Here is a 27,519-nt window from a genome sequence, read left to right on the forward strand (position 1 = left end):
TGCATTTTTACACAATGATATTGAAGTACTCACTTCTACTAGATTAAAATCCAGGGCCAGGCGCTCATCTGGTTTTTTAAGCTCTGTATGGGATTCAGAAAATGTCAAGATCTTGCATGTTAAGACAAAGGGAGAACTGCTAGCAAACTGCCTTTTCTCAAAGACATATAATCAGGACTTGATATAAAGCAGCTTCTTAAAATCCATCTACTTCCAGCGGATTGTGGATGAAATGGCACTGGAGAAAATGGTAAGCAGAAAGGTTTCCAGTAGCAGTGGGCAGAGGCAAGAGTCGAAAGAGGAAAATGAAGGAACTACGTCATGGGTATCCAACGTCTCGGCTAGATCATTTTTATCGAATTAGAACGGGAAAATAAATGGAATACAATTCTTGGCACTTTCCCATCCCACACGCGCAGAAGCCACCATTTTGCAAATGCTCCAGAGGGCAAGAACGGAAGCAAAACAAGGAGAGCGCAGGCCTGGCTGCGCAACGTTTAAATACTAGTATACACGTTTTATTTATACAGACTTAAAGCCATTGGAACAGTCGCGAAACCTTTCAAATGCTTTCTGTTCATACAAAAAAAAGAAGCGTAAGGATTTCCAAATGCAAACGTGAGCGTTAAAAAGGTTAAGAATGCAGCAGCAACAATTCTCGTCTCCGTCGCGGAGCGCGTCGAGGCCAAGGGGCCGGGAGCAGACCTCCTGGCCCTTCTCCGCAATGCCCTGCAAGAATGCCCTGTTGTGTGGAGGGGAGAAATTTGGGTACGGGGGAGCTTAAGATGGCACCCCAGAGAGGAGGAAGAGGAGGAGGAGGAAGAAGAGGGCATCCTCTTGCCAAATCTTCACACAGTGAAGGAGAAGCTGCTGGCTCCTGTCCAAGCGAAGGGGGCAGAGGAGAGCCAGCTCTGGACCCTGCGGAAGGGCAGCCGCCCACCGGACCCCCAGCCACCGAGGAGGCGCTCAGGCCGACAGACAGGCAGACACCAGCAAGTGCCGTACTTTGTTGTTTTATATACAGAATACAGGAAAGAAAGGGGAAAAAAAGGTTTCTGTAAGCCTAAAACATTGCAATTACTTCTGTACATCAGAACTGAGAGAATAGGTTGGGGCCGGGAGGAGGAGGGCGTCGTCGGAACAGGAGGACAAAAAACAGGCTTACGACAAAGAAACGCGTTTGCTACAACAGACAACCGGAGGCAACGTCAAACCACATGGAGTACTGTACACAGCTTAAAAAACACGGGGGAAAATTGCCGTCGGCGGGTGTATTTACACAGGACCCTGCAAAGACTTTCCTCATTGTCGGAAAACAGGGCGGACGCCAGGAAAACCGTTTAAAAAACCCACAACCCTCTCTGTTCTCCCTGCGGCTGGGAAAAGAGGAGACGGGCAGCGGAGAGGGGAGAGGGAAACTAAGAAACCGGCATGAGAATAGCACATCTTTTCTTTACATTAAATAAAACAATGATAATTGTATAGATTTTTTGCTGTATGAAAACTGTATTTCTCTCTCTCTCTTTTTTTTTAATATAAAAACTATTGTCACTGGCACAAAATAGAACAAGTTTCTGGTTATTTTACAACTGCGCGGGGGGAGTGCGCGGCCGGGCGACGTCCACCAGCCGGCCCTCTTGCCAGCGCAGACTCCAGCCGCTGCAGTTTCCTCTGCGGTTTTCTCTCTCTCTCTCTCTCTTTTAAAATGAAATGTATAGTACAAATATATGTGCAAATGCCCCTAAAACTTGAGCAAACAATAATAATAATAATAATAATAAAAAAAGGATTTCAAAGTTCTTCATTTCATGCAAAGGGCGCCAAGAGTCTGTAGCCCACATAGAGGGGGGAAAGAAGATCCGGACAGACATGGTTTGGGCATGTCCGACGTGTCTCTCTCACTCTCAAGCAGGCAGGCGGCAGCATTTCCTTCCTTCGTCCGGACGGCATCCCTCGGAGCGCCTAGGGCACCGAACTGGAACGCAGCACTGGCACCTGATGGGCTTTGGAGGGGAGCTTCTCGTCCAAGTCTGAGTCCTGGGCTCCGGCAGAGGCCTCCCCGTTGCTGCCCTTGGGCTGTTTGGTCGCAAACTCCGTGATGCTGAAGACAAACTGGAGGCAGCCCAGCTTGATGTAACTGCCGTGGTGGAGTAGAGCTGTCCCTTCCCAGCCGGCCCCACTGCCCCCGATCAAGCTGGAGCTGCTGGCTCTGCAGTTGCAAGGCCGGGCAGACGCTCCCTGGGCCTGCGCCCTCATCACCACAGCAGCGGCGGCGGTGGCGGCAGCGGCAGCGGCTTCCTGACTCGGTGGCGGGTCTCCCTCTTGCTGCTGCTTCCGGCTCTTGTGGCGCTCTGGGGAAAGGAAGGACAGAGGATGGATGGGGTGGAAAGCGATGAGGGAGGACCGTGTCATCTGAAGGCTGCGGAGGAAGCACGTTCTCTGCCTAGTTAGGAGTTAGGCAATCCAGCGCACCCAGACAGAGGTCTTGGACTATCTCTTCAACATCACCACTACCTATGCTAGTTGGGGCTGATGGAAAATGCTGTCCAAAGTATCTGGAAGGTACAAACAGGCACCAAACTCCGGGAGCCGGACAATCCAAGCTGTGTGACACAAACTTAATGATGCTGGCTCAATTTCACAGAATCATAGAGTTGGAAGAGATCCAAAGAATGGCCATCCGGTCCAACTCCATTCTGCCATGCAGGAAATCACAATCAAAGCATCCCCAACAGATGGCTATCCAGCCTCTGTTTAAAGACCTCCAAGGAAGGAGACTCCATCACTCTCCGAGGAAGGAGTGTGTTCCACTGTCAAACAACTCTTATTGTCAAGAAGTTCCTCCTAATGTTGAGCTGGAATCTCTTTTCCTGGAGCATCCATCCACTGTTCCGTGTTCTAGTCTCTGGAGCAGCAGAAAACAAGCTTGCTCCATCCTCAGTGTAACAGCCCTTCAAATACTTAAAGAGGGCTTGTATCACCTCTTAAACATCTCTTCTCCAGGCTAAATATCTCCAGCTCCCTAAGACTTTCCTCACAAGGCATGGTTTCCAGACCCTTCAACATTTTGGTCGCTCACCTCTGGATACGCTCAAAGTTGTCAACATCCTTTCTGAATTTATATGGCAATCTGTTCAAACATTCTGGAGGGTTTCCTTTCCTTTTTCTAACTGGGAGTGGCTAGAACCCAACCTCCAACAACCGAAAGTCTGATTTAGCTACACGTTTCTGAGGGTTCCTGTTCAGGCCTACGGTTTAAAAAGCGTTTTGCTTCTTAAATGACCAGATCACGACATAAATGAGGAGCAGGCAGCAAGAGCTAAGACACTCGGAAACAAGGCATTTTTCAACCTGATGCAAAAGAAAGAGAGGGGATTTGCTGTGATTTTGTCTCAGCTGCTGCATCTTTTTGGTTTATGGATTCCTTCCTGAGAGTCCCGGATTGGCGGCACAATTGGGACCTGGCACTGTGTATGAAAATGTGTGTATATAAGAGAAAGGGTAAGAACATACAGAATATACAGAATACCTACTAATCACACTCTGTACTTTGGCTACCATGCTGCTGGGAGGGATGAGAGCAGTCTTCTCAGAGAAGTCACACGAATATAGGACATTGTCCACGGTTGTGCCATGCTCGCTGTAGTTGAGCAACTCGTAATGTTTGGTGTTCTAGCAAAGGGGAAAAGGAGAGCCCGTCACACCACAGGAACCGCCAGTCCCAATAACCCAGAGGGCAAAGGGGAAGAACTACCATTCTGGTAGTCAAGGGTTGCTGTCCTGGCCAAGGGTTTTCACTGCGCCATCCCAGATCTGCCCCTCACTCCTGGAACCTCCTTCCCCACAAGCACAGTGCATCACCTCTTTAACCAGCTTCAAAACTGAGTTAAAGACAATACTGTTCAGGGAAGCGTTCCCAGGCATGACACGATTGTTATCCAATGTTATTTTAATTGCTGTCGCCTATATTTTATTGTTTGAATGTTAATATGTATTATGTTTAATTATTTTTGTAGAATCTATGCCATAGGCAGGTTTATTTTATCTATTTTAATTGATTGTATGTACAGTGCTGTGTAAATTTACAGCGCTTTATAAAGCGTAATAATAATAACAACCCCATGGATTTTATGGATTCCTCCGACACACACAGGCATGGAAGGATGCTTGATTCTGCTTTCCCCAAAGACAGACCAACATCATCCCCATCTACATACCCTTTATGCAGTGCCCACCGTGACCCACAACCCACCTCATCGTAGAAGATGCAGGCGTGCTTGCCCGACACATAGTTGCAGTGACCATAGTTTGTAAGGCACACATCCATGTCAGCTCCTGTCAAAAAAAGGAAGGTCAGGATTAAGAGGGGGCCCATGGTCACGGGGGGCTCCAATACAAGCAGACACCCCACTTCCAAGCGGTGGCCAGGAACGTGGCAGGAGCCTACTCCCAGAAGACAAGCTCAGCCTCCAGTTCCTCAGCAAGAAGGGGACAGAAAAGCCTGCCAGAAGGCCACTCTCCTGCCCAGAAGGCCTGGAAGCACATCCCAACTTGGGTGGCACTGACAGGGGCCCAGAAACAGGTCCCCACTTGGGCCCGCTAAGACCCCCCATGAGCCGCGCCTTGCCTGTCCCAATGTAGAGAGTCCTGTAGCACATGTTCACAGCGCTGCCCATCCCCAGCAGAGGGTAGAAGACGGCTCGGGCTTGCACCTCCTTCCCCTGCCCTGCAAGACAGAAAGATGGTCTCGGATCCAAACGGTCCCGTGTTTCCCACCATCTGCGAGCATTGGGTCCCACACCCCTCTGTTTAGTTTATCTTACTCCCCCCATCTGCAAAAGTGAGCAGAGGCAGGAGAAAGAGGAGGCTTCCTGTCTTCCTCATGCTGTCCAACTAGGGCACTGCTTTCTACCAACTTATCTCAACCCAGCAAGGAAAGGAACCACTGGTCAAAGCCTGTACCCGAGTATGCATCCAAATGGAAGCAACACAAGACCAGACAGAGATGTGCTTTACCTGCTTTATCACAACTTGTGGGTAGGCACAGTCCCCAATGCTTTGCATGTAGAAGCGGGCAGCCCTCCCCTCATAGCCTCAAATTCCAGGGAACAGGTCATACAAATGCAGCATTGCCAGATTTTCAGGACAGCAATAGGGAACACTTGAAATTCATGGCATGCAGGGCTGACAATCTGTGCGCAACTACTATCAAGTTAAGTGTTCTTCCCCAATACTAAATAAATGTATTAATTTCAATTAACCCTAGCCATGGATCTCTCTGAAAATTTAACATTTTGTCCACATTCTTAAATTACACAATGGGCACATTTCTTTATGGAGGGTGCACCCCCTGCCACAAATATGGGGTTTTGTGACATCTTGCTCAGTCTGTGTGTTATCCAGGGGAGCCCTTCTCCATCTTACTGGAGGCTCATGGTCTGACCCAAGGGACGGCAACCTCAGATGTGCAAAGGCCCAGGCGAGGGTGAAGGCTTCTTCTGTCTCCCAATGACTCAGGAAGACTTATCCCTCAGGACACAGGAAGGGACATCCCAGACTGGGTCTTCCTTCAGTGTGCTAGCTGCCCCTTCTGGGTTGTCCAGTCTGTGACTCACTCCTGCCATTTAGGTGCTATTTTGGCTGCATGATGTGACTGTAGAGTGGACAGGCCTTTTCAAAACTGTGCCTGTGCCCAAGAGCAGCAGAGGGAGGAAGAGAAGGAGAATGCCAGTGTCTGGCCTGCTACCTTCAGAAGGAAGACCCACAGGACTGGGCTGCTGGGCACCAACGTTGCCTGCAAAAGGCTGGACCTTGGACGTGAAAAGCTGGTGTATTCTCTGCAAGGCCAGGAACTTGATCAACCTCTCATCCAGCATATTGATTTCAATCTCTGTGGAAGGAGAGAGATGGCTGTTAAGTAGAGGGCGGATGGAAACCTCAAAGGTGCTTTGGGAGTTGCCAGGTGGCAAGGAGGACCAGCACCCATGACCTGAAGTTAACTGCAGTAGGATGATGTCTGCCAGCCCCTTTATCAAGTGTGAAACAGACTGCCTCCAGCCCTCTGCAACCTAGCATCAGGGAGGCAATGCAACCCCTATATCATTCTCGCTGGGTGTAGCCATCTTTCCCAAGAGATGGCAGATAAGGCTAAATAATGCCTTGAGAGACAGTGAGATTGCAATGGAGGTTGCACAACAGAGAAGACCAAAAGGCACAGAGAGCCTGCCTCTCCACTTCTTCTTTCCCTGGAATTGGGGTAGAAAGAGGTAAGACTCACCTCCGCTGCCATCCATTAATGCTTTCAAGGAACTGGTGAGGTCCAACGTGGCTGAAGAATTGGAAGGGAGCAAGGAGGGGGGCAGTAACATGCTGCCGATGGGTAGGGCGTTGGGGCTGGCCTTGCCATCTAGCAGAGGGAGGAAAGAAAAAGTCTGGTGAGGATTCTCAGGGGTCTCAATGGACCCCTCCTCACCCGCTTCCAACTACAAGTTGTCCCCTCTGGTACTACAATCCTAGCACTTCCTCTTTCAGCATTGAGATTACGCTCCCAGAACCATCTCCACATGGTTGTCGCTTTTGGTCAAAACCAACAGTCAAGTTTAGATTATTGCTGCCATTTGTGCTGTCACCGATTTTATCATAAGCCCTACTCAACAACCCCATTCTGGCGAGAAGATGGGCTAGGTTTTAAATTGAAAATGTATTTAAAAAGTAAGGATGAGGGAACTCCTGACAACTGAGAATAGCTGGGTGTCACATTTCACACAGACACACACAAACCAGTGTCTTTTGGCACTGGAAAGCCACCACAAAGGTGGGGACTGTTCTGGCCACACTTTCTGGACCAGGGCTGCATGGAATCTGGGGGTTCCTTGAGAGGTCATTCGAGGTTCTGTGAGAGATCATTATTGGTTAAAAAGTATGGCACCTATGGCACTATTGCTGCAACAGAGCTCTGGCTGAGTGGAAGCGGCCTCTCTCTTTACCTCCCATGCACATTGGGGTTTTTGGGGGCGTGGGATGGGATAGGGGTTCTGACTATTAGGACCAGTCTTTGCCATGACATGGGTTTGTTACAAACTGTGGTTGGAGCAGATCCTTCAAAACCATGATCTGAAGGAGCTCCCCAGTTCTTGGAGGGCAAAGCAACAATGGGCTTTTACTTATTTGGATAACATGCCAAAGAGCATCATCAACTCAGCATTAAGCCCTGCAACTTGGATCTCCAAAATGGCAACATTTTCATCCCCAAATTTATGTACTTTGCAAGGAGCTGGCTGAGTTTGGAATGAGAGTAAAACAGCTCCAGCATGATTTATTCGCCCCACAACTTCAAAGCACACAGAGCAATTTTGCAAGATGGTTGGGCAAGGTCCAACCCACGAGGAACATGCAGCACAAAGATAAAAAGACCTCTGGCATGGAAGAAATGCCATGTTGGAGCAACACGCTTTGTTTGGTAACCAATTGAAATGCTCGCATTTGTTTAAAAAGAATGGATTTGTTTGTTTGCTGGTCGAGGCTGCTCAGTGGCGAGTGTATAACAGGCACCACAACCCCGTGCTTCTCTGCTCACCTGGAGGAGGCGCCGGGGAGCAAAAGCCATGGGCGGCTCCAATGGAGGAAATGCTGCCGTCCCCCATGGCAGCCTGAGGAGGGGTCAGCGCCCGCGTGGCGGTCAGAGGAGACTCCATTGTTCCCAGGTCCGCAGCCATCAGAGGCCCCACCTGCGTCTGCACGTTCTTCCTCTGCAAAGTGCTGGCGGCCCCATCAAGGCTGGCACAAGGGAGAGAGGCTGGCATGCCCGTGGCAGAACCCCGGTGCGTGCATGAGATGGGGCCCGTCGCATTCTCTGTCTTCACTACTGTCCCGGCCATGTGGTTGAGGAGGCCACAAGCCACCGGAGGAGTGGTGGGCCGGGGCCACGGCTGCTGCCGATGAGATAAGACTGGGATTGCACCACTTCCACTCTGTCCGCTCAGCCTGGCAGATTCCATCAAATGGGCAGAGGCATCGCTGTAGAAGTGGGGTCCGTTGATCTTCAGGTCTGGGGCTGCATTGGGGCCGTTGGACGTCCCGCAAGGGGAGGCCTTCTTGGTCTTGTCCTTACAGGTGGAGGAGTAGTGGGCATCCTCCTGCAAGGAGTTCTGGGTGGCAGCAATCCCTGGAGAGCAAGAGGCCAAGTAGAGGGAAGGGATGCCCGCCTTGTCAGCCGGCTGGTAAGGGCTGGCCAGGGAGCCATCAGCGACAATGACCGGCTTCACATCAGCCTTTTCCGCCTGCTCTGAGTCCCAAGGTGGAGGCATCTGCTTAGCAGATAAGTGTTTCAAGATGCTGCACTGCAGGGCAACAATGCTACACAACCACTGGAAGCAAGAGAAAAGGAAAAGCCACAAGTGAGAATTAAGGAAAAGCATGGCAGAGGCTGCCCTCACCCAAGGAAGCATATCTTCCTAGGCCACAAGTTCCACACAGGCATTGAAATGCTCTTCCAAAGTCCTCTGCTAGGGCTCCCCTGAGTCCATGGAACAGCCACGGTCCCTAGTGGTACTGCTCTGCCCCACTTGTGAAATTCTCCCTTACCTGGGTGGCCATTTCTGTCATCTTTTCAGCAGCAGGCAAAGATACCTTTTAGGCTCCCAGGCTTTTAAAGTAGTTTTGGCTGCTGCTTGAGGTGTTGCAATTAGCATTTTAAGGTTTCACTGGAGGGAGGTGCAGTGCATAGGAGTTATAATAAAGCCAGCAAACACAAAAGTTCCATGGGAGTGTTGAAGTCAAAACTTGCAGAAGAAGAACTGAGTGAAAACAGATTCCTTGCCCCAATACTTAGGCTACCGATGAGATGGGGACTCCCCAATGAGTTTGTTAGTCGAACTAGACATCATCATAGCAAGAGAAGCATCTTCTCCTTCCACACAGACACACTCAACCCAGATGCTGCTGGCAGTGGAAATGCTGGGACTTGCAAAGCAAGCCCTTTAGGGCTGAAAGGCAGGGTATAAATACCATCAAAAAGATAAAATAAGCTCCATTTCCAAGCTCTGCATTTGCACAGGGCTGACACCTCCTGGAAGATTCTGGCATTGCTCCTCTCACAACCTGAAGGAAGGCTTTCCACAAAACCCAGTGCTGGACTCTGCTCCAAGGTGAGTCTCCCACAAGACATGTAGACAAGGAGAAGGGTGGCAGCCGCCCCCAGAGAGGCATTTACCTCCTGCTGCTCCGACGATGTGGCTAAGTGCTCCGAATTGCAAAGGTGCGAATGCGAGGAGGGCTCTGTGGGGACCCCGTTACAGATGAGCTCCCCATCTCGGATTCCCGCAGGCGCCAGCAGCGTGGGAGGGATCCTATACTGGGACTTGATAGCATCGGGGACCTGTAGACGAAGGAGGAGGAACAGAGAGCCAGTCAGTCTTTCTGCCACACAGCTGGCAAGGCTGCCACCCCCTGGTTAGACCATGCCATGCAGTTCTATGTGGAGAACAGTGTGACAGCCATCCTGCCTACCTTCAACCCCTTCCTTTTCACTGACTGCACCACTCGGCGGTTGGGTGGGTGCTTCTTGTGGATCCGGTTCAGGAAATCCACCTTGACCACGTGCTGCGAGATGGTGTCCTGGAAGCGGTCGAAGACCCGGCACCGGTTGCTCAAGGTCATGTTCTTTTGGTTTAGCTGTAGACACAAGGCTTTGGTTTGGGTTCCCTATCAGCCAACAGGGCAGGGGAAAGGGGGAAGTTGAGCTTTCAGGATCCGTGCCCAGGGGTCACCCATGTGGGAAGGAAAGAGGGTGCTGTGCCTTGGCTTACCACCACGTGCTCTATGTGATTCGGACACATCCAGCGGCCAAGGGGCATCGCTGTGAGAGGAGGCTCCAGGCAGTCCATGTGGAAGAGGAGCGGGCAGTAATCACACTGGATGAGAGGGGCCACTCGGCAGCTCCTGAAAAGGGGAGAGACAAACCAAGAGTGTGGGAGAGGAAACTGCCTTGGTCTTGGTCTAAGCTTGCCTAGGACTGGCAGAGCAGGGTCTTCTTTCCTTTCCACCCGCTACTCTTTTGAGCTGGAGATGCCTGGAGAGAAGTCCACAGGATGTGTGGGATGAAAGAGAAAAGGACCTTCTTGGCTCCCACCATCTTACTATGATGCTGCACTGCAACAAGCAGCCCTTCGATCCAACTCAGGGACCCTGCCCCTTTGCCCAGTCCTACTTGCCCAAGAGATACCTGCTGCATGTGAAGCAGACCTTCACCGGCAAGGGCACCAATCCGTTGTGGTCCAGCTCATGCTGAGCCTTCTTGATATTCTTCCCAGTGGTTTCCTCCTTCCGCCGTCTCTTACTAGTACCTGACGAGGAAGAAAGAAAGGGGTCAGTTTGCCTATATATATATATGTGTGTGTGTGTGTGTGTGTGTGTGAGAGAGATACTAGGGAAAAAAAACATTTGATACACATTATTTGTCTAGTAGCTTTTTACAAGATGTGCGCTTTCCCTAAAATAAACAGTAAGTGAACTGAGCAGTTCTTCTCCACCGTCATTTAGGTTCTCAGTGCTTTCACAAATCATTTTTTGTACAATTGTTTTTACAATTGTTTTTTTTACAAATGCTCTTGAAAAAAAGATTATTATTAATACCATACAATTATGATTAATACGTAAGTCCATATTCCACAGTTTGCTAATTCATTTTGCATTATCAATAACCCAAAGGTTTTATCTGACGCATAAAAATGGGTCTCATATTTTTGTGGGGATAGTAGGAGAGATATACTTCCATCTTCACCCCCATCTCTTCTCTATACCAGTTATGCTAGTTTTAGGTGACTTCTCCATATTTTGTATCACTAGCTTTTCTTTAACAGCTTTGTACCAGTGAGACTTAGAGAGATGGGAAGAAAGGAGAGCCTCAGCCTGTGCTGGCGCCTGAAGAAGTGGCCTCGGGCATCACCATTGCAAAGGCCACACTGAGGGCACAGCGGCCACCTATCCTGAAAAGGAGCCAGACGGCTTCCCACTCCAGCTGCTTTTCTGAGGTTCCTTGGTTCACATGCTGTTGCCTGAAGCAAGGGTCAAGGGAGCCACCCCACTCTTGCCACCTGCATGCTTTCAAAGAGCCAGAGCAGAGGCCCAGGACAGAGAAGACCGGCCACTCACCTGGAAGTGCGGTGGTGCAGGTCAGTTCGTTGGGGAGCTGGAACTGGGTGGGGTTCCTTTCCATGGCAGCAGCAATGAGCAGCTCAAAAGGCCGCTTGAGGTGGGGCTGCCCGCCGTCCGCCTCGGCCATGGGGACAGAGTAATCGTCCACGTCAATGATGTCCTCGTCCATGTCGTTCTGCTCCGAGTTGGGGGTCTCGGTGCTGGCGTTGGAGGTGGGGGTGCCCGGCCGGCTGGCCCTCCGCTCCAAGAGCCGAGCGTGAGAGAGCGTCCGGAGGCTGCCGCCACGCTCCAAGTAGTCCGTATCGCGGGTGGGGGAGGCCGTCCTCTTCCCAGACTTGTCCACCAGCCCATTCACATGCCCAAGCTCCTTCTTCTGCTCCCTCTTCTGCAAGCAAGGCGGAAATAAAATATGCTTCAATAGAAGGGGAAAGAGAGGGACAATCCCTGTCCAGCAGCCCAAAAGGGTATAACTTAAGGACCCGAACCCTCAATTAAAAGCCACTGCAGAGAAAATCCTGTTGGACTAATAAGTTGGACTAAAACATGGGGGGGGGGGGGAGAGCCCATTTGTTTTCCTGTTTCTCCACCCCTCCCAACCCAAAGTGTCCTCTTCTGGAAAAAAAATGGCTTTATCTCTTTTAGAATGAACAATAAAACATTTAAGGCAAGGTATAATTACTCCTCCTATGTTCTTTCTAAAAGCTATGCAGTAGGTGATCTTTTATGTAGGAAATGCACAGTCTCTCATGTCACTGCAATTCTTGAGCTTGGTTTCCTTTTCTCAGTTCTCTTTTATGGGAATGAGTGCTTTATATGTCTGCTTGGCACTATAGAGGAGAAAATACATAATTATTTGTTTTACTAATGTTGTTGAGTTCTCTTTTTTTTACACTGCATTTTATTGAGGCCTGCTTTCAATAGGGAAAGTGGCTTGCCAACTGTCCATTTGCAAGGTTCATCCTCATGCAACGCAAAGCATTCCTTACTTAGGAGGATCCCAGATAAAGGGAATAAAGCACCCAAAAAACATGGTGCCTCATAGCTGGAAAACACACCCTTCTACTCACCCTCAAAAACATGCAAGTTTTATATTTTTGGAACTGTTATTTATAAGGGCGAGACGACACATCATGGGTCAGCAAAAGCGGAAACATTTCAGCTGCAAAGAAACTGGGACTCTGTTTTCCCTTACGAAAGACCCACTTCCCATTCACTGAGCCTGGCTCTGCCCATAGGAAACATGCCAGGGGTAGAGACTGGTAGGGAAGAGAAGTCAGCTGAGGGACAGCAGGAGGCCATAGCACTGGCATCCTTTCAGAGAGGCCAGCAGGCTGCCCACCTCTCAACCCAAAAGGGTCCTGAGTATTGAGCATGGCACTCTGGAGCTCCCTGCCAAGCATCAGACAAGGGCAAGCCAGAGAGGAGAACGGTCAAAGGGCCCCCACCATGGGCTAAACATGAGGAAGAAGCCACAGAGAGCTATAGAGGCCTTGAGGAACATGTGAGGACAGAGCAAGCCTTAGAAACCAAGGCAGCAGACGCTCTCCAGAATCTCAGGTGGAAAATGAGCCGTCTCCATTCCTTGAGCAGAGGGGCCAGGACTTCCTGCAGGGAAAGCAGTTATGTTGCAACCCATCTCCAGCCTCTTCAGCTGGGATTCGGTAACCTTGATAGTCCTAGGAGAGGGTCATGGCTCAAAGAGGTACCTGAGCAACACACGGACTTGGAGAATGCTCTCCCCACCAAAAAAGAGAGTGAGCACTGGTTATAAACTTGACATTTCTGAAGAAAATCCCTGATGTGTGTGCGCGCGCGCGCGAGAGCGAGCGAGAGAGAGAGAGAGAGATCCTGTGCATTTACTTCCCATTAGCCTTGCCCATCCTCCTTTCCCTCCCAGCGCAGCCCAAGCTGGCAGCCCTCAGAGTCAATATTTGCATTCAGCTGGGGCTGGCTGGCGGAAAGGGCAGGCCTCTCTGGTGACAAGTTGGAGCCCAGCCCAATCGCTTCCCTCACCCCATTTCCCACGACAAGAAGGGAGGCAGACCATCACTTCCCCTTCAGCTGCCATGGAAACGGTGGGAGGTCATTTCATTCTTTCCGAACTGGCTGCCGGAAGGAACTGGGAGCGAATGAAGCAGCCAGGCTGAAAGGGGGAGAGGCCTGGGGCGTCACTGGGAGGGGGAAAGGCTTCCTCTCCTCCTGCTGCCCGCCTGCTCCTTCCCACAGCTGCCCTTGGCTCTGGAAGGAAAGCAGAGCTGCCCTTGGCAAAGCCAGCCCCCTTCCAGGGGTCCAGGCATTAGCCCTGTCTAGCTTTTCTAAAAGGTTTGTAAAACAATCTCCCTGACTTCTTCATCTTGTTCAATGGTAGCCCCATGTAAAGAGGTTACCGTCAAACAAGGCCCAGAACGTGTCCCCCACGGCACATCCAGGGGTGGGTGAGCATCTTTACCTTTCGGCGCACGGTGCAGCGATGGCACATCCACTCCCCCGGAGGCAGCATCTCTTCGCTCAGCGGAGGATTACTGTGGAAGGAGAGAAGAAGCAGGCGGTTACTTGACACGCACCAGATGAGCTCCCAACAATATCAGAAGGGTGAGGGGAGGATGGCCTTCCAGATCTTGCTGGATGCTCCTCACCACTGGCCACATGCTGGGCTGATGGGAGTCGCAGTCCCACAACATCCAGAGGCCTCCCCATTGCCCACTCCCATCAGTTTAGAACTAGAACAGATACAAAATGCACATGCCATACATTGCCATGGGTGGCTGTAGTGAGGAGAACCAAAACTGTTTTAAGTCTAAGCTAAGCTAGAGGAGAAAGTGGGGGAGTGTTTTATAGGCTGCTGGAGAAAGTAAAAAGAATGGGGCACGTGGGCACTGACACCGGGGGACACCGGGGGACGAGCAAGTCTTTCGATGGCCCAAAAAGAAAGTCCTTTCAGTCCCAGTCACCTTCCACAGACAGAGACTACCCAGCCTCCCTTCCAAAAGTCTGACAGCCTGCCCTTTATGACACTCAACAAAAGTGCCTGAGTCTCAAATCTACGGAAAGATTAATTTCAAGTACTCTGGATTCTCCAACAATTGTGTGATCTTATGTGAGAGACTTACTGAGGAACAGCTGTGAGAATCTGTAGCAGCCGTAACTTGGACCGCTGCCTTCATACAAACAGATTTACCATTATATTTTCTTTTGGGGGCTGTTTGGGTCCACCAAATAAGTCAGTCCCGAGTAGGGTTAAGATGCCAGGGACCCTCCACGGAGCTTGCTAGTCTCAGCCTGACCCACCTGAAGGGGGTGTGGCGAGGAGAACATGGGGCATGCTGCTTTGGGCTTCCTGGAAAACATGTGATGTACAAATATGCCAGCTATACTTTGCAGTAAATGCCCAAACACCCGTTCTGAGAAATCATGGGGGAGTTCTGCCCCTGACTAGCCCCAAGGTTGTCACAGGAAAGCTTCAAAGGCAGGAAGATTCCCTGCTTGCAAGACTCAGAGCAAAATGCTCTGCTGACCCGAAGCTTTAAGTCACCCCCAACCAAAACACCAGCCCTCAAATAAGCCAAAACGTCTACCAGGCTCAGGACAATAGCTAAGGCAAAGAGAAACAGATGCACTGCATGTCAAGAAGCTCACGGTTCAATCTCCCCACTGCTGCAAACTTGCTCAGTGTGTTTAGGCAAGCTGTTCTTGGCACCTCAAGCCTTGATACCCACCATCTCAGGACCAACACATTAATATCTTGGCACCTCAAGGCTTGATCATGATCTCAGGACCAACCCTTACAGGGCTATTGCCCTGTAAAGGTCAGAGGTAAGAAGCCACGTAGCACATCGAATCCACCAAGGCGATCCATCTGGGCTCATCCATTCTTTCCTTATTCCAAATATCTGCAGATTGACAACAAGTAATTAAAATGCCACCACCAGTTATCCCCTTCTCTCTTCACAGAAGGCCAGGCCTCGCCTGGTTACCTTCCTGCGTCTCCAATAAGCCCACTCCACCTCCCCAAATGGCTGCCAGGGAAACCTGCCCTCAAATGATGAAGTATGAAGACAGGTAGAGAGCTCTTCCCCTTTCAAGCCACAGGCCTATGTTCCCTCTGGGCTGTCTTGTTCATTTTTGCAATGGCTCCCATCATCCAAAAGGGCCGGCCTGATGTTCACACTAACTCAGAAGCCACACCACCTCTGCTTCCTTAGGAAATTACGGCCTGCCAGCCAAAGATGTGGAAACTGGGAGGGGACTTTGTTCCTCCGAAGGCTGGCTGAGGTACCACAGCTGGCCAGCACAGCTCCAGCCTTAACTCACGGATGAGTTCTTCCAATACGGCCCACGGATGTAAAATGGCTCAGCAACAGCAGCAGAAGCAATACCTCCTGCCTGTCAGCTCCTGAAGCTTCCTGTTTCAGTCACATTAACCAGGCGGGAGGCCGGGTAGCCATTTTGAGAGCACAGCTCAGGAACCAGGGAAGAAGCCCAAGGGGACTTGAGAATACAAGCCAGGCAGCCCCAAGAAGGCAGAGAAAAACGCATCTATTAGCCGCATAGCCTGAAAAGGGGGCAAAAGCCACAGGTAGGCCTCTGTGGCTGCCTGACCTCGCAGCAGGAGGTTTCAAAGACAGTGGAAAGACTCAACAAAACTCTCCAGCCCGAAAGCCACAATAACCCGGAAGGGGCCAGGGAGGCTTTAGAAACCGAGTGCGTGGCTTTGTTTTTCTCTCTCTCTCGGAAATGAACAGCCGCCCTCCATGCCTAGCAGAGTTTATCATGGACTACCTCAAGGCAGATTTGAGAAGCAGGGCAGGCAGCGACCCAAGATCTGAGAAAGGGAAGGCTGCCAGCGACCTGGAGCCGATCTATTGATTGGCCCTGTGGTATGAGAGTGGCATTCCAGAGCAGAAGAGAACAAAAGGCAGCCAGGCTGGAACGGGACCCGGCTTGCAAAAGGAAGAAGGCTGCATGCACCAACACACCTGACCCAGCTGCTACAGACAGAGAGAATGCAGAGGCCTCTTGGGTCCCACCATTTTGCCCCCACAAACTCACCTCCTCCAGCACTGAGACCCAAAGCAGACTAGCTGCATGGTTGTCACTAACAGAAAACCATCTCAGATTCAAAGCACCAGCATCCAGACCCAACTATCCCTTCCAGAGGAGGCCCACTCTCCTTCGGGTGCCTGCTATTTGGGAGGGTTGCAAGGAGAGGTGTGAGGTTTGGGGTTGAGCCTTGTGTAGTGTGCCTTCGAGTTGTTTCTGACTTATGGTGACCCTAAGGCAAAACTATCACAGGGTTTTCTTGGCAAGATTTCCCCAGAGGAGGTTTGCCACCATTACCTTCCCCTAAGTCTGAGAGAGTATGACTTTTGGAAAGCTGCCAGCCATTTCACATATTTGCCACATAAAGCACCCAACTCAGGAGGTGGGGAGGGAAGAGGAACCTTCCTTGGCAGCTTGTAATTTCTAGGTCTCTCCTAAAGCCTCCTACCACAGTTTTGATAGATAAGCAATGCAGCATCTTACAAGTGGGTCTCTCTGAGAAAATACACACAAACACACCACATCAGCAAGAGTGGTGTGTAGCAGCTGAGGAACCCTCCGGTGCTCTTCCCCCAAGCCTACAGGGTGAAAACACCTGCGGACAACAACAACACCCCCATCATGATGAAGAAACACACTGGCAACCCTTGTCTCTGGCTCACATTGTTACAAACAGCAGCCTCCCCCTGCCCTACCATTCTTGGCCACAACCAGAGAAATGGAAATGGCACATCTTTCCCAAGATGGAAAGATTAATGACTAGGAAATGGCTTGCTTCCCCTCCGCACAGTGGAGACCTTTGTCAGGATCCTACCAAAAGGGAAGGAGGAAGCATAGTCGTTGGGCATAAGGGAGAGCCCCTGCCTCTCCAACTCGGGCACTGAACATCCACCTGCCCTTTTCAAAGCCAAGACAGATGGAGACTGTGCCACGCAGAAATCAAGGCACACATGCTCCTGGGAGCCCTTCCTTTGTTGGAGGGTGGCGCACAAGGAAGACAAGGAAATTGGTGGGATGACTTTGGTGCAAGCAGGATTCGTGCTTCTTAAGCTATCTCATCTGCAGGACCAACAGGGTTTTTTGGCCCACTATGCCGCAGACTGGCACCATATCTGTGGCCACTAACTATAACTGTTTCTTCCTTTCCTGGAAACTCACCGTGGAGTGACAGCCAATAGTTCATGGGCTGGCATCTGTCCTTGGGCTTCCATATCTGAGTAGCATTGCTCTAGGCTTTAAGGATCCCATTCCTGGTCCCCAACACCTGCCCCACCTGACATGGAGCTCTGGGAAACCCAGCCCATCTGCCCGCTTGGCCAAGGCCTTCCCTGGAGGCTAGCCGGGGCTGCCTTCCACTTCTTCTGAGATGGCCCTGCTCCAGGTTCTATATATAGGCTGCCAACTGATCCAAAATCCTTTCAGGGGAGGAAAGGCGATATTTAAACGAAACGCAGTAGGCAACTACTCCTTCTGAGGCCTGAAAAACCACAGACCTTTCAGGAGTAGGTTGAAAAACAAGAAGACCATTTTCATTCAATCTCTCCTTGTTTTGCTCCGAAACTGGCACGCTGCTGCTGCAAGTCGACAAGGCATTACAGTACTTAAAACCAAAACATGCAAATAGCCGCCGCAGTTTCACAGTGGAACAGACCCACCAGAAAGCAGAAAACATTTACAGCTGACTTGTCCCTCTGTCCCCAACCCTCCTCAAGGCAGGCAGACCCTTCCACACGGTGAACCAGACAAATGCACTAACATCCATTCCTAGGCCCTCCTCTTTATTTTTTGGCGTAGGTACTATAAATCAAACCTTTCCCGCTCTAGCTCGAAGGAGAGTTTCTAGATGAGCTCCTCCGCTTGACAGGCCAGGACACAGAGGAGAGCAGACGGTACTTGCCAGGCAAATCCAGGGAGTGGTTGGTGTGTGTGTTTGTGTATGTGGGTGCCTGTGTGCTGCAGTGGTGCCTCTGGGCCATTGCTAAATGCAGAGAGTGACTGGGCTGATAGTGGAAGAAACAAGCTCCAGGACAGGATCCCTGACTTCCTTCCAGCCAGCTGCTGAAAGATCTGCCTTTCCTTCTCTTCTTTTTTGAATGGCAGGGGTAAAGATACCTCAGCAGTGAGTCCCAGCATTTTCCTCTTTCCCCCACCTTTGGCAAACTCTTTACAAACAAAACTATTTGCACAGCAAAGGAAAACACACAGAGAGATCCAGTTGCTCCGATTCCTTCAAAACTGCCTCTTTTTGCCAGGGTTATTTCCTTCTGCCTCCGCGGCGCTTTGAGGAGGCACACAGGAAAACCGCGCAGAGCCAGAGGTGGGCTGCGCAGAATCTGAGAGCAAAGCTGTTGAGGCTGAGCGAGGGTGCCAAGTTCTGAAGCTGGAGTGTGGATCCCAGAGCCTCTGCCGGGAAAGCTGAGGACGGCTGAGCCAAGAGCTCAACGTGGCAAGACATTCCTGCTCAGAGAGGCTTCCCCCTTGGAGCCGGCATCGGCATCCCCATCCCAGCACATAAAAAGTTCTGCTAGATGCTCTGAATCAGAACAGTGCTTTGGCAAGCCCAGTTTGGCCACAGGCGAGGGAGTCCGACTCCCAAGGCGAGTGGCTCAGATCTGCTTCCATCTTTTTGTTATCACTTCTGTTCCACAACCTCCTCCCGGGAGTCTCTGCCTCATTCCAGCAGAAAGGGTTGAAGGGAAGCAGACCTGTTAAGTGGATTCCAGATCCATCAGGCCTTCCTTCTCCCTCAATTGACATTCCATCAAGCAGCAGATGGAAAGAACAAGGCTCTTGTCCTCTAGCTCTGCCATACAAACATACAATTTAGAAGGCTGATTGGAAGAAAAATCAACCCATTTGAAAGAAAGGGCTGGAAAAGGGTTTCTGGATACAATGGATTGCTAAAAAGGCGAATCAATGGGTCCTAAAGCAAATCAGGCCTGAATGTTCCCTAGAAGCCAAGATGATTAAACTGAGGCTGTTTAGTCTTCAGACATATTGCAAGATGACACAAATAGTTGGAAAAGACAACAATGTTTGGTAAAGTGGAAGGCAGTAGGAAAAGAGGAAGACTTCACTACAGCTGGATGGACTCCATTGAGAAAGCCACGGCTGTTTTGATTTGCAAGACCCGAGTTTGCAAGACCTCCAAATCACCAGGCTTCTCCACATGAGAGTTTCTAGGAAAGAGATAGACAATGGTTGCCCCCTTGCAGCAAAACAAGGGGGTGGTGGACTCTGATCAGGCGCCTTGTCTGCACCCACCAGCCTTAAAAAGTGAATGTCATCCTGCCCCAGATGCCTCCAGACTGAATTGCAGGCACTGCAGAATCTCAGTCTTGATGGCTGTGGGAGATTTTACCCTCAAAATGTCAAGCAGACATCACACAAGGTGCCACTTGAGCTTTGCGTGGATCTCCAACTAGGCCAGAGCACAAAAGGCCCCAAACCACACCGGAAAGGTCTGCTGGGTGACACCAAGAGGATGCACTGGTGAAGGAAAATGCCTGCCAGCTTGCTCCTTTGCTTCCATCGCCGGGACAGAGTAGGCCGAGTAATCAGCCCTTACTCGTGCTTGGCTGGATCCAAGATGAGTTTTCCGCTACCTGCCTTTCTGCGGTCTCCCAACTTGCTTCACTGCCCTTAAGTCGTATGCATCAGCAGGGAGGCAACCGGGCTCTGTAAAGTCAGAGAGGATACGCAGGAGCAATCCAGTCAACATCCAGTGTCATCTGCAGAGTCCCCAAAGGGCCCAGAGATGGGAAGAAAAGCACAGCATTCTCTATATGGAGAACAAACAAACAAGAAGCATCCAGATTTCTAGATGAGAAGGAGAAGCTCTGTCTTGCATGCATCTCTATGGTACATCTCCCATCCTTCACTGCTGATTTCTGATGGCGATGGCCCAACTCCTGGGGGGTTGGTGGCGGGTCGACACAGCTGTCTGACCCCTTGAAGCTGCTCTTTCCTGATCAAGCCCAACACAAACCATTCTAGTTGGCCTTGGCTCTCTGGGCCAAACTCTCGGCTAGCTCATATTCTATAACTAGCAGCAACTGAAGCTGGGCAAATCCACCAGGGATCCTTTTCAGAGGCAGCTTGCCAGTTTATGTTGGGATCTGCTCAGGACTTGCTTTTTAGCAACGCAAGAGCAGAACCTTCCAGTGGTGTTTAAAAAGTATGCAACGCTAAGCTGCAAACCAGAAACGGTGGAATTCTGCTCCCCCCCCACCTTGCCCCAGAGAAAGGCAGCCCAGTGCAGCAAAAGCTGGGCTCAAGTTACAATAAGCCTGGATTCTTAATTACAACCACTCGTTTCCAGAGGCCCAAGGTGCGCAGGGTTGGCGCCACAGGCCGGCCTGGGTGCTCTTCTGAATGCCCAGCTTGAGACAGGGTCCTTTTGTGCAAACTTCAGCATCTGTAAAAGCCTACAGAAACCTTCTGAGGTTACATGTTTCAGTTTTAGGCCCATTCAAACTAGGCCAAACTCTCAGATGGTTTGGTTTTTCTCGTTTCTCTGCCCGCCAATAATCAAAGGGAAGAAAAATAAACCCTCTTCATGCTAAAGGAAGAAAAGAAAAGAAAAAGCAAGCAGGAAGCTGCAGAATCTTTGGTGTTTTACCTGCTTTGGACCACTTTAGTTAAGTCTTACCTTCAAGGGCCTCAGATACTTTAAACACACCGAAGCAGTTCCCATAAGGCAGGAAGGTAGTGTTCAGACATCCCCCTTTTTCCTTCCGCAAGGCAACAGCGAATGACCTCACGCCTGCCATATTCCCACAGGGCGCCATTTGGCCTAACTGTTCCCTGGCCTGGGCACAAATGCATTTTGTGTTGGGTGGCCAAGACGCCCGCTCTCCTGCAATAAAGGAAAGGCTTGCACAGGCTCCCCGCTCCTGCCATAGAAGTAGGAAGTGTGAACTTGTGTCTCTGAAAAGCTATCTTGCGAAGGGACCCCGCAAGTCCAACTGTGGCAGCTAAACCGTGGTGTTTCAGAGGTTGAGTCACTTCAGCCAGTTCCTTCCTGTTGAGGGGGAAACGACAAGAGAAGCAGCTATATTCACAGGGCATGGCTCCCTTTACCACGGGCTGGGCATAACTAAAGCCGGCTCCGTTCAAAATTAAGGCTAAGCGGCTGTGGGGCAGAGGAGTGGAACACAACTCAGAGGAGCAACCAATGCTGCAAGCCAAGGAGGGGACTGGTGGTTTCAAGCCAAGATTTACATCCTGTCACCCCTCAACTCCCCCATCCACCTTGCCTTTTTGCTTCCCTCCAGTCCATTAATGGAGATCCCAAAGTGAATCTTTGTACCACAGGGGGTGAATCTGCCCTGCCACCGAGCACAGAATTCCCTCCCAACAAACTAACTGTAAGCCTTCATTATCTAACTGTTATCCGTAGGGAAGGGTGTGCCTCTGGAGACCAGAAAATCCTTTGGAAATGTTTTTCCAGGCACAGGGAGAGAGCGAGGGAAAGAAAGAGAGCATGCGCACCATGGTCGAGACTCCGGAGTATATGTCTGAAATCAGGACAAGGGAAGAATGGGAACAAAAACAGTTGGGCAAGCCAGGCTTAAAGCATAACCACAGAGTTCACAGGTTCAACGGAAGTACAGTTTCGCTTTAATGCACTTCCACACAACATGCTTCCTCCTTCTCCTCCTCCTTTCAGAACGGTTTACTGGGCGCCGGTGACATCCCAAACCCCCCAATGCTTCATCCGTCATTTAATCTTTGCACTGCAGCCGGCGTTGCTACGGCACAGGGCTCTGCCCAGCCACTGGTGACGGTGGCAGCTCTTCCACGGCTCACCAATGGAGCGCCGATGCCGCTGACGCTGCGCTTTGGAGACAGCTCCCGCACAGGTGGAACAAAGAGCAAGAGAGGGAGGCCAACAACTCACAAGAACTGCAATTCAAGGGCTAGCTCAGGAGGCAGGGAAGGCAGTTCACATTTCAAAATGAGGCAGACTCACAGGAAAAGGAACCACAACGGACCCCGGGGGTTATGGCTGGGGGTGCTTTTAAGTGACTAGACTATCTTCTTCGGTTGTCAAGCGCTAAATGTCAAGCGGAGGCCGAGGCCTGGAAAGCAGGAAGACTCACAGAAACAACTGGTGGCAGGAGAAGATATTCAGAAGTAGGGTATGGGCATTAAAACTATTTTAAGGAGGACTCTTTCGCAGGAAGTTGAATGGATTTCATGCGCAGTGACCCCAACCCCCAGAAGTTATAAATGGGATTTGGCCTAGCTGGACAGCCCAGTTCACTAACTGTAGCAGAGGAGGCTTTCACAGTCTGGAGAAAAGCCGGCTCATCTGCTCCGCATTCCCCAGTCAGCCCTCATTTATTTATTTTGGTCATTACCTGTTTTGCGCAGCCACAGCCCAAGCTCTCTTGCCCTCCGTGATGTTCTTTCAATCCCGCAGTGAAATCAGTCAGTATTAGGAGGGGCATGGCCTTTCAGTGGTCTGGATTCACCCACAAGATTATAAGTTCACTTTGGGAACGTGGAAAGGAGAGAGAGAAGGCATCTGGGCTCAAAGGGAGGAGACACAAAGCAAAGGGGTGGATGGAGGGGGGAAACAAGGCTGCCACGTTATTGTTCCAAAAAAGAAGGAGAGCAGTTATTTTTAAAATGCCGTCCATCCCTTCAGAGAAACTGCTGCAGAGACAAAGAAAAGCAAACCCAGACTGCCTTGGCCACAGAATGGCTCTGTTGTCAACATTATGTTGGCTCAGGCCTGGATAATGGCGCAAGGTGGTCTGAGTACAGAGGAGTGGCCCAGGGAGACTCAGGTGTATGTAAATAGGAGAGCAGACGGGGGAGAGATTATGAGCAACCCGGGTTCAAATACCAGAGAAACCCAGAGCGAGCTGGATCCTTCTCTCTCAGCCTAAGCTACATTAGAGGTTTGTTGTGGAGAGAAAGGGTCTTCTGTCCGCCATCCTGTGCCATAGAAAACAATGGTCTTCTTTGGCATTTTGGAAGGGTTAGGGTTACAGGAGTCAGCCTGAGCAAAAGGCACACCAACCAACGGGCCACGCTCCCCAACTGTAATCCCCCTCAGAGACATGAAGCCACCAGACCACGAGGCCAAGCGAAGAGGACAGGTCACCTCCAGCCACAAAGAGCCAACGCAGGCCTACCTTCTGCTCCCAGCCTTGGAGCTAAGTCTCAAAAGTTTAGAAGCACCACCGAAGATCAAGAGACCGAAAGGGCTGCCATTTTGGACTGCAGCTGGCAGACTCCTCTGGATGGCTGGGGGGAGGTTCTGGGAAATGTAGTCCAAAGAAGGGACAAAACAACAACAACAACAACAACAACCCTTCCTCACATTCCAGTAGATTTAAATAACCTCTCAGATAAAGGGAGAGACAATGCTTTGAATCTCAATTTTGGAAGAAAAGCGGGGTACAAATAAATATAGTAGTAGTAGTAGTAGGAATATGATAATGGTAATAACTCGCAAGAAACTGTCTCCTAGCAAAAGCCCAGCCTGGTATGAATGCTGCCCCTTCTCAGTAACCTCTTCTTCAGAGAGGAACAAGCCAGAAGAATCAGCTGGAGGAGACAGGACAAAGTCATGGCGGCTAGAGACACTGCCTGGCTACTAGCCCCATTTCTGGATCCCTGCCTCCCCACAACTCTTACCGGAGAACGCCAGGTTTCTAAAAGCCCAAACTACTCCCCTACAAAGGTGGGTGCAAGTTGGATCTGGATCTGCTAGAGGACCTCTGGGCGGCCTGTAGTATATCAATAAGGACCCCCGACTATGTCTTCCCTGCTACCCTTCACCTCATACCTGGTTTGTGGGCAACCAGGGCATCTTTTTGGGGTGCGTGCAGCTGGACGTCGCCACACATTCCTGAGCTTTCCTTCTGAACGCATGCCTTTTGTATTAGGTCCCAGGGTTGTAGTTAATAAATAAGGCCGAGGAGAACTCACAAACCTGGAGCCTGCCCACCCTGCTCACAACCGGAGGCCAGCGGGAACCATGGCTATTCACTGCCACGGGGCTTAAATGTTCCCCATGCCAAGACTTTGCTTGAACTCCAAATCCGAAAATGCAAGGGAGAGAGAGAGGGGGGAAAGAAGGAAAACCCAGTCAGCATCTGTCAGCAGATGATTATACAGGAAACTGGACCAAAGCTAAACAAAAGCCCAGGAAAACTCCTCTCTGTGTCGCAAGTGTATACAATCAAGCCAAGTTTAAACTAAAGCAAATGTTGATGGAGACAAAGGGAATAAGCAAAAGGAGGAGGAGGAGGAGGAGGGCATGAGGCAAGCAGACGCAGACCCACGGCCCCAAAACACTTCCCGGGGGCTGGTTTTGGGACCCCACAAAAGGGAGGCACAAGCAAGTCACAAAAAGCTGCCTACGCTCTACTTGACAGAAAGAGGGGTGTGTATGTGTGTGTGAGAGGGGGGGCTTCCCAAGTAAGACACAAAAGAGGCCCAATTCGCAGTCACTCAATATCCTTCCAGCAGAACAGGCGCAGCCTCAGAGGGCTCCCAAACCCCCTTCCATCCCAGGACAGGCCTTTCTAGCAGCGCAACAAACCCAAGACACACCGGACAGAAACAAAACCACACGCTTCCCAGAGGCCTCCGGCCTGGATAAGGTCATTGCTTCCCTCTTGTTTAGCAATGCGAAAACTATTTGCCACATTAGACCAGGAACCTTGTGCGCAGAAGTCTCCCTCTCTCTCCCCCCGCGCAGCTCCATGACTAAACCTGGCTCCCAGTCACGCCAGCTCCCACCGACTAAGCCAGACCAAGGGAAAGGAATACAAACACAGCAGAGCTGGGTCGGTTAGCCTCCTTTTGTTGTCATTTGGTGCCTTCCGAGTCGTTTCTGAGGCTAAGGTGAACCCACCGTGGGCTTTTTTCTTGGCAAGCTTTGTCCAGAGGAGGGTTGCCATGGCCTTCTCTTGAGGCCGAGAGAGCGGGGCTTGCCTAAACCCAGCCAGTGGGTTTCCACGGCCGAGCCAGGATTCGAACCTTGGCCTCCAGAGTCCTAGTCCAAGGCTCAAACCTCTTCCCCACGCTGGCTCTCAGCTTCCTGCCTTTTATGGCCTCTCATCCGTGTTTGTGTTTGTAAAGAAAGGCGAAGAAGGCAACCCCGCCTGAGGCCTAGCTGTCCGGGAGAAGCCTAAGCAGCAGTTGTAGTTGTTGTTAACTGTCTTTGGGGGGACCTCAACTCCTGGAGACCTCTGCCCTGAACGCCTCTCTGCTCCAGGGGTCTCTGGACTGAACCTATCCACCTGGCCCATGGGGAAACCTGGAAACCAGGCCCCTGCCTGAGACAGGAGGAGGGGGTCCCTTCCCCATTGCAAAGAGAAAGCTCCCCTGAGATGGAACAATGGGCCTCAAAAGCAAGGCCTCTGCAAGGAGACACTGGGGGACCCTGGAAAGACCTCCAGGGAAGAAAAACAAAGGGACAGAGGAGGAGGATGGCAGGGGGGCTCCCTCTCCCTCTTTGCCCAGGGAGCAGGAGGAGGAGGGAGCCTGGCCTTGTGCCCGGCTCCAGGGTGGCCTGGGTAGCCTTTTGCAGGCTCTGTGGGCCAAGGAGAAGGAAGGAAGGAAGGAAGGAAGGAAGGAAGGTGGGTGAAAGGATGGAAGACAGGAAAGAAGGAGGGGAGGGAGGTGGAAGAAAAGAAGGAGAAAGGAAAGAAGGAGGGAAGGAAGGAAGGTGGGTGAAAGGATGAAAGGAAGGAAGACAGGAAAGAAGAAGGGGAGGGAGGTGGAAGGAAAGAAGGAGAAAGGAAAGAAGGAGGGAAGGAAGAAGGAAGGTGGGTGAAAGAAGGAAGGAACGAAGATGGGAAAGAAAGGAGAGAGGGAGAAGGAAGGAAGGAAGGAAGGAAGGAAGGAAGGAAGGAAGGCAAGAAGCCCAGGAGGAGGGGGAGGGGGGAGGGGATCCCAGCCCCGTCCGACCGCCGCCAGCCTCGCAAAGGCCCCGGAGAAGTGGAGGAGGAGGAGGCGCCCGGGAGGGAAGGAGGGAGTCCAGATGGGCAAAATGGCGCAGCAGCAGCAGCCGCCTATTCAGGCAAGAGGTCGCCATGTTGTCAAAGAGAGAAGGCGGCAAGGGAAGGGAAGGGAAGGGAAGGGAAGGGAGGAGGGGCGGACCGAAGAGTAACGGCGAAGGGGCTCGAGAGGCGGCGGAGGCAGGGGCGGATAACGGAGCCCCGAGGGAGGGAGGGAGGGAGGGAGGCGGAGTCAGCGGGGGAAAGGGCCGCGGAGGGGCTCCGGAGAGGGAGAGGCCGGGTCCGGTGCCTAGTCCTGGGACTCACCAGCACTGGAGGTGGAAGGCGGCGGGGCAGTGGTCGCAGCAGAGCAGGTCTCCGCCTTCCTTGCAGCTGTCGCAGCTGTCGTGGTTGGTGGCCCTGCCGCTCCGGCGCTGCGAGGAGGCCGAGGACCCCGAGGCCGAGGAGGAGGAGCAGGAGGAGGAGGAGAGCCCCTGGTGCTGCTGCTGCTGCTGCGGGTGGTGGTGCTGCGGGTGGTGCTGGTGGTGGTGCTGCTGCCGGTGGTGGTAGTGGTGGGGCTCCCCTCCTCCTCCGCCGCCGCCGCCGCGCTCCGTCCTCCGGCTCCGCTTCTCCGTCCCTCCTCCTCCTCCTCCTCCTCCGGCGACGTCTCCGCTTCGGGGGGGCGCCAGCAGGGCCTGGATTTGCTGCGAAACAAGAAGAAAGAACTCAGTAACGGAAGGAGAGTAACGGAAGGAGAGTAACGGGAGCCCGTCCCGCTCACCTCCATGAGGCCCCCGGAGGTGTCCAGGTCGTAGACCACCGTCTTGGCCTCCATCCTCTCCCACATCCAGCGCCCTGCTCCCTCGGACGGGACCCTCCTTCCTGCTCCTCCTTCTACCCGACGGGGCCGGACTCTGGCGCCCGAAACGGAGGCCTCCGGGGGGCCGAGGGCCCGGATGCCATGACAGGGGGCGGCACCCGACGCAGACGCAGACGCCGACGCCGCTTCCTTCCGCCCGAGCGACGCTTCTCCTCCGCCGCCGCCGCCGCCGCTTCTCCTCACAGACAGGGCCCCTCCGCCGCCGCTGCCGCCGCGTTCGTTGCGCAGGCGCACGGCGCCCTCACCGACGCTCCGGGCGCATGCGCGAGACGGACGGCGGCCACTGCGCAGGCGCACAGATAGCAAAGCCGCTCTTTGGAATCAATTGGTTTGGCCCGGGAGGGAAAGAGGGAGGTGTTCGGCCCCTTTTACTGCGCATGCGCCGCCGTCCCTCTCCTTTTTCATGGCCTCCCGCCTCACACCCATTTTTGGAGCATGCGCAATGCTAACCATCTTCCCCCCTCGAATGACGCATGCGCA

General features: G+C 51.8%; 1 protein-coding gene across 6 annotated transcripts; it reads right to left on the reverse strand.

The window, feature by feature from the left end:
* Positions 1–997: 997 nt before the first annotated feature.
* Positions 998–27,260, reverse strand: LOC149301388 (PHD finger protein 12-like). Of its 6 annotated transcripts, none has more exons than XM_089484222.1 (15): positions 26,941–27,260; positions 26,487–26,863; positions 13,604–13,676; positions 11,152–11,539; positions 10,223–10,343; positions 9,807–9,939; positions 9,508–9,672; positions 9,212–9,376; positions 7,577–8,366; positions 6,278–6,406; positions 5,747–5,890; positions 4,628–4,726; positions 4,253–4,335; positions 3,530–3,672; positions 998–2,351 (listed from the first exon to the last, which is right to left on the reverse strand). In XM_089484222.1, the coding sequence occupies exons 1-15, from the start codon at positions 27,004–27,006 to the stop codon at positions 1,802–1,804; spliced, it is 3,426 nt and encodes a 1,141-aa protein (XP_089340348.1). In that variant the 5' UTR covers positions 27,007–27,260; the 3' UTR covers positions 998–1,801. The 6 variants fall into 6 exon arrangements, with proteins under 6 accessions (XP_089340348.1, XP_089340349.1, XP_089340354.1 ...); XM_089484224.1 differs by having other exon boundaries at positions 1,881–2,351; positions 3,534–3,672; XM_089484223.1 differs by lacking the exon at positions 4,628–4,726.
* Positions 27,261–27,519: the final 259 nt, after the last annotated feature.

The sequence above is a fragment of the Sceloporus occidentalis genome, unplaced genomic scaffold (genome assembly GCF_023333645.1).
Source record: "Sceloporus occidentalis isolate IW3139 unplaced genomic scaffold, rSceOcc1.0.p SCAF_21, whole genome shotgun sequence".
NCBI lineage: Eukaryota > Metazoa > Chordata > Lepidosauria > Squamata > Phrynosomatidae > Sceloporus > Sceloporus occidentalis.